This window comes from Penaeus japonicus, unplaced genomic scaffold (genome assembly GCF_977035675.1).
Source record: "Penaeus japonicus unplaced genomic scaffold, GWHDUDI00000001_assembly GWHDUDI00000018, whole genome shotgun sequence".
In the NCBI taxonomy this organism is placed as follows: Eukaryota; Metazoa; Arthropoda; class Malacostraca; order Decapoda; family Penaeidae; genus Penaeus; species Penaeus japonicus.
In genome coordinates, this window is record NW_028234420.1 from 40,753,521 (window position 1) to 40,756,020 (window position 2,500).

A 2,500-nucleotide genomic window follows, 5' to 3' on the forward strand; every position below is an offset into this window, starting at 1 on the left:
CGAGGCTTTTTTAATCCCTCCAATTAACCCACTCACGACGGGGGCATTCCAGCCTTGCATGTTACAATGCCGGGGCTCTCGAACGCATAGGCCTAAATCAGTTAAATAAACTACGCCGTATGACCTCACCCTGCGAACGGGCCTTGAATGCGCGGTACCCGTGGTGTACCACCCGTCCAGAGAGGGTTAATACAGTGCAAGGCTTGATATCATGACGGAGGAATTAAAATTAATGAAAATTTATTAGCTGTTCTTTATTATAATTTTATTATCATAACACACAATTCTGAAGAACTGTTCCATTAGTATTTGGGTATGCCAAAATTGGGCCACGGGTTCAAAGGTTTAGGAAAAGTTTGAGGGCAAGTATGACTGTGCATTTAGAAGTGCGTTGGGTGGTCAGTTGGTGAATTTTGTAAAAGTAAGCCAAGTGTAGCCTGTATATACAAGAAAAATCTAATTTTCTTATGTTGATTATTTATCAACACCATTTTGATTATATGAAAGTAGTATTTAACATGACCAGTAATTCGCACTCCAAAAATATAGTACAGAGAGCAGTACATTATGATTTTTATGATTTCTCATTTTCCATAAATTGATGTATAAGATATAGGTAAAGGAAGGAAATAGATATTCTTTAAAGGTTCAGGTCACCCTATATAATGCTGATATGTAAAGGGAGTAGGAAAAGACTTTTAACTTAACGTAAACTGTACCATAAGTCTATTCCCTTAGTCACAGACTGATTATATTTCCTTTCTTTGCTTACAGATTATGGGAAATTCTAGGTAGTCTGCAGGACTTTGGTGTTGGGAGGATGGTAGTCCGAAGTCGTTTCGAGAGATACCCCGAGGCTTGCTACTACAGGATCGTGAGTGCGGAGCCCGAGATGGACAACGGCAGACCGCACATGGACGAGGTACCCATTTCATTGTTAATCTTCACTTTTATCACAGAGACAGCTTTGATTAGTGTTACTTCATTAAGTTCCTATTACAGATTCATAACAGGATGGGACTTTGAGTAATGGTGGCATTTATTGGTACATCAATAGAGGTTAATGAAGCAGTCAAAAGAAAAAAAAAATTCATGGAGGGACAGAGAATATTGTATTGTAAGGAAAAGTTTTCCTTTTTTTATGTAGAGAAAATACAAAGAAAAAGTAATCCAACTATAGCTATAGAACATTTGTATATATATTTTTTATTATTTTTTTATGATTATTAGTATTATTATTATTGTTGTTGTTCCTTCTGAGAAATTTCATGATGTGAAGGTCAAAATTAGTAGATTTTGGGTTGCTATTCAATCAGTTTCTTTTTATAAACACATGAAAATATCAGTTCTATTTTTTTGGTGGATAATCATTATAGTAAGACCGTGCAATTTATTTCCGCAGTGTAAGGGCTAAGTTGTATACATTCTTTATTCCTCAAATGTGGTGATCTCCATAGAGGTCTTTGAATAATAATTATTGGTCTTATTCTTCATTTCCTGATTTGGAATTTTCTTTCCTGGAGTAATTATTGTTGGTTTCATTATTCATTTCCATACCCGTAATTTCCTTTTTAGGACAACATGCGAGGCAAAGTTACCGCAGAGCAAATATTCCGAGGGAAGAACATGGGCACTGTGGATCTGTCGAAAGTATCCTACAAGACAGATTTCCGGCTCATACACAAGCACGAGGAGGCCAAGTACTCACAAAGAGTCGAAGGATCTTTACCTCGGGACGTCAAGATTTATCCGCAGACCATGGATATGCCACCTCTTCTGAAGGTATGGTTTATGGTTAGAGTTTGGTTTATAGTGCCTAAAGATGAGATTGCTTTCAAGGGCATGGTTTATATATGGAGTTTTTAAATTACTGTAGTTTTCTGAGCCCCATTTGGGTCGCTTCTCTATAACAGCTGATTAATTGACATAAAATGTTTGCATAGCTTTTCATTTCTCTATACTAAATGTGTTTTCCTAACTTTAATGTGTATTATATTTCCCCCAAATTATTTTTTTGATATGGCAATATAAGCATAAAGGTCCCATACCACTTCCAAGTCAACTGGAGAGTTTAATATAGTCATTGCACTCCTGGTTTTTGTACATGCCATTATTATCTCCTTTCAGATGTTAGCGGAGAGAGAAGGACACTCGGCAACCACTCTGAAAGTGAACTTGAACACCAGGAAACGTAATATTTCTCGCATTGCCAAAGAGGGAGAGACCCCCAACGTGAGCCTTACCATTGGACTAGGAACTCCTGCGTCTCCAGAGCTTTACGAAGGGGTCTTATAAAAAGAAACGTATAACTGTCAAAGTGTTTGTTTCATATTGTTGTAAATATTTAGTACATAAGCTTCAAACAATACAAACTTATTAAGTAAATATTGAATACTTTTTACATCCCTAAAGCGAATGTCCTTGATTGATGATTGGCCAGCTTCTTACACTTTCACATACATGATGCAGAAATGTGTCTAGTAGATTAAAGTCCAATTTA

At 36.6% G+C, this 2,500-nt stretch overlaps 1 protein-coding gene across 1 annotated transcript in view; it reads left to right on the top strand.

Annotated features, from left to right (window-relative positions):
- Positions 1-2,385, top strand: part of mRpS34 (mitochondrial ribosomal protein S34) — a 5,011-nt gene extending 2,626 nt beyond the window's left edge. The window contains exons 2-4 of the mRNA XM_043036148.2: positions 775-922; positions 1,576-1,782; positions 2,128-2,385. Coding sequence (XP_042892082.2) covers positions 775-922; positions 1,576-1,782; positions 2,128-2,295 — 523 coding nt within the window. The 3' untranslated portion in view covers positions 2,296-2,385. The remainder of the gene's footprint in view (positions 1-774; positions 923-1,575; positions 1,783-2,127) is intronic.
- The last annotated feature ends 115 nt before the right edge of the window (positions 2,386-2,500 follow it).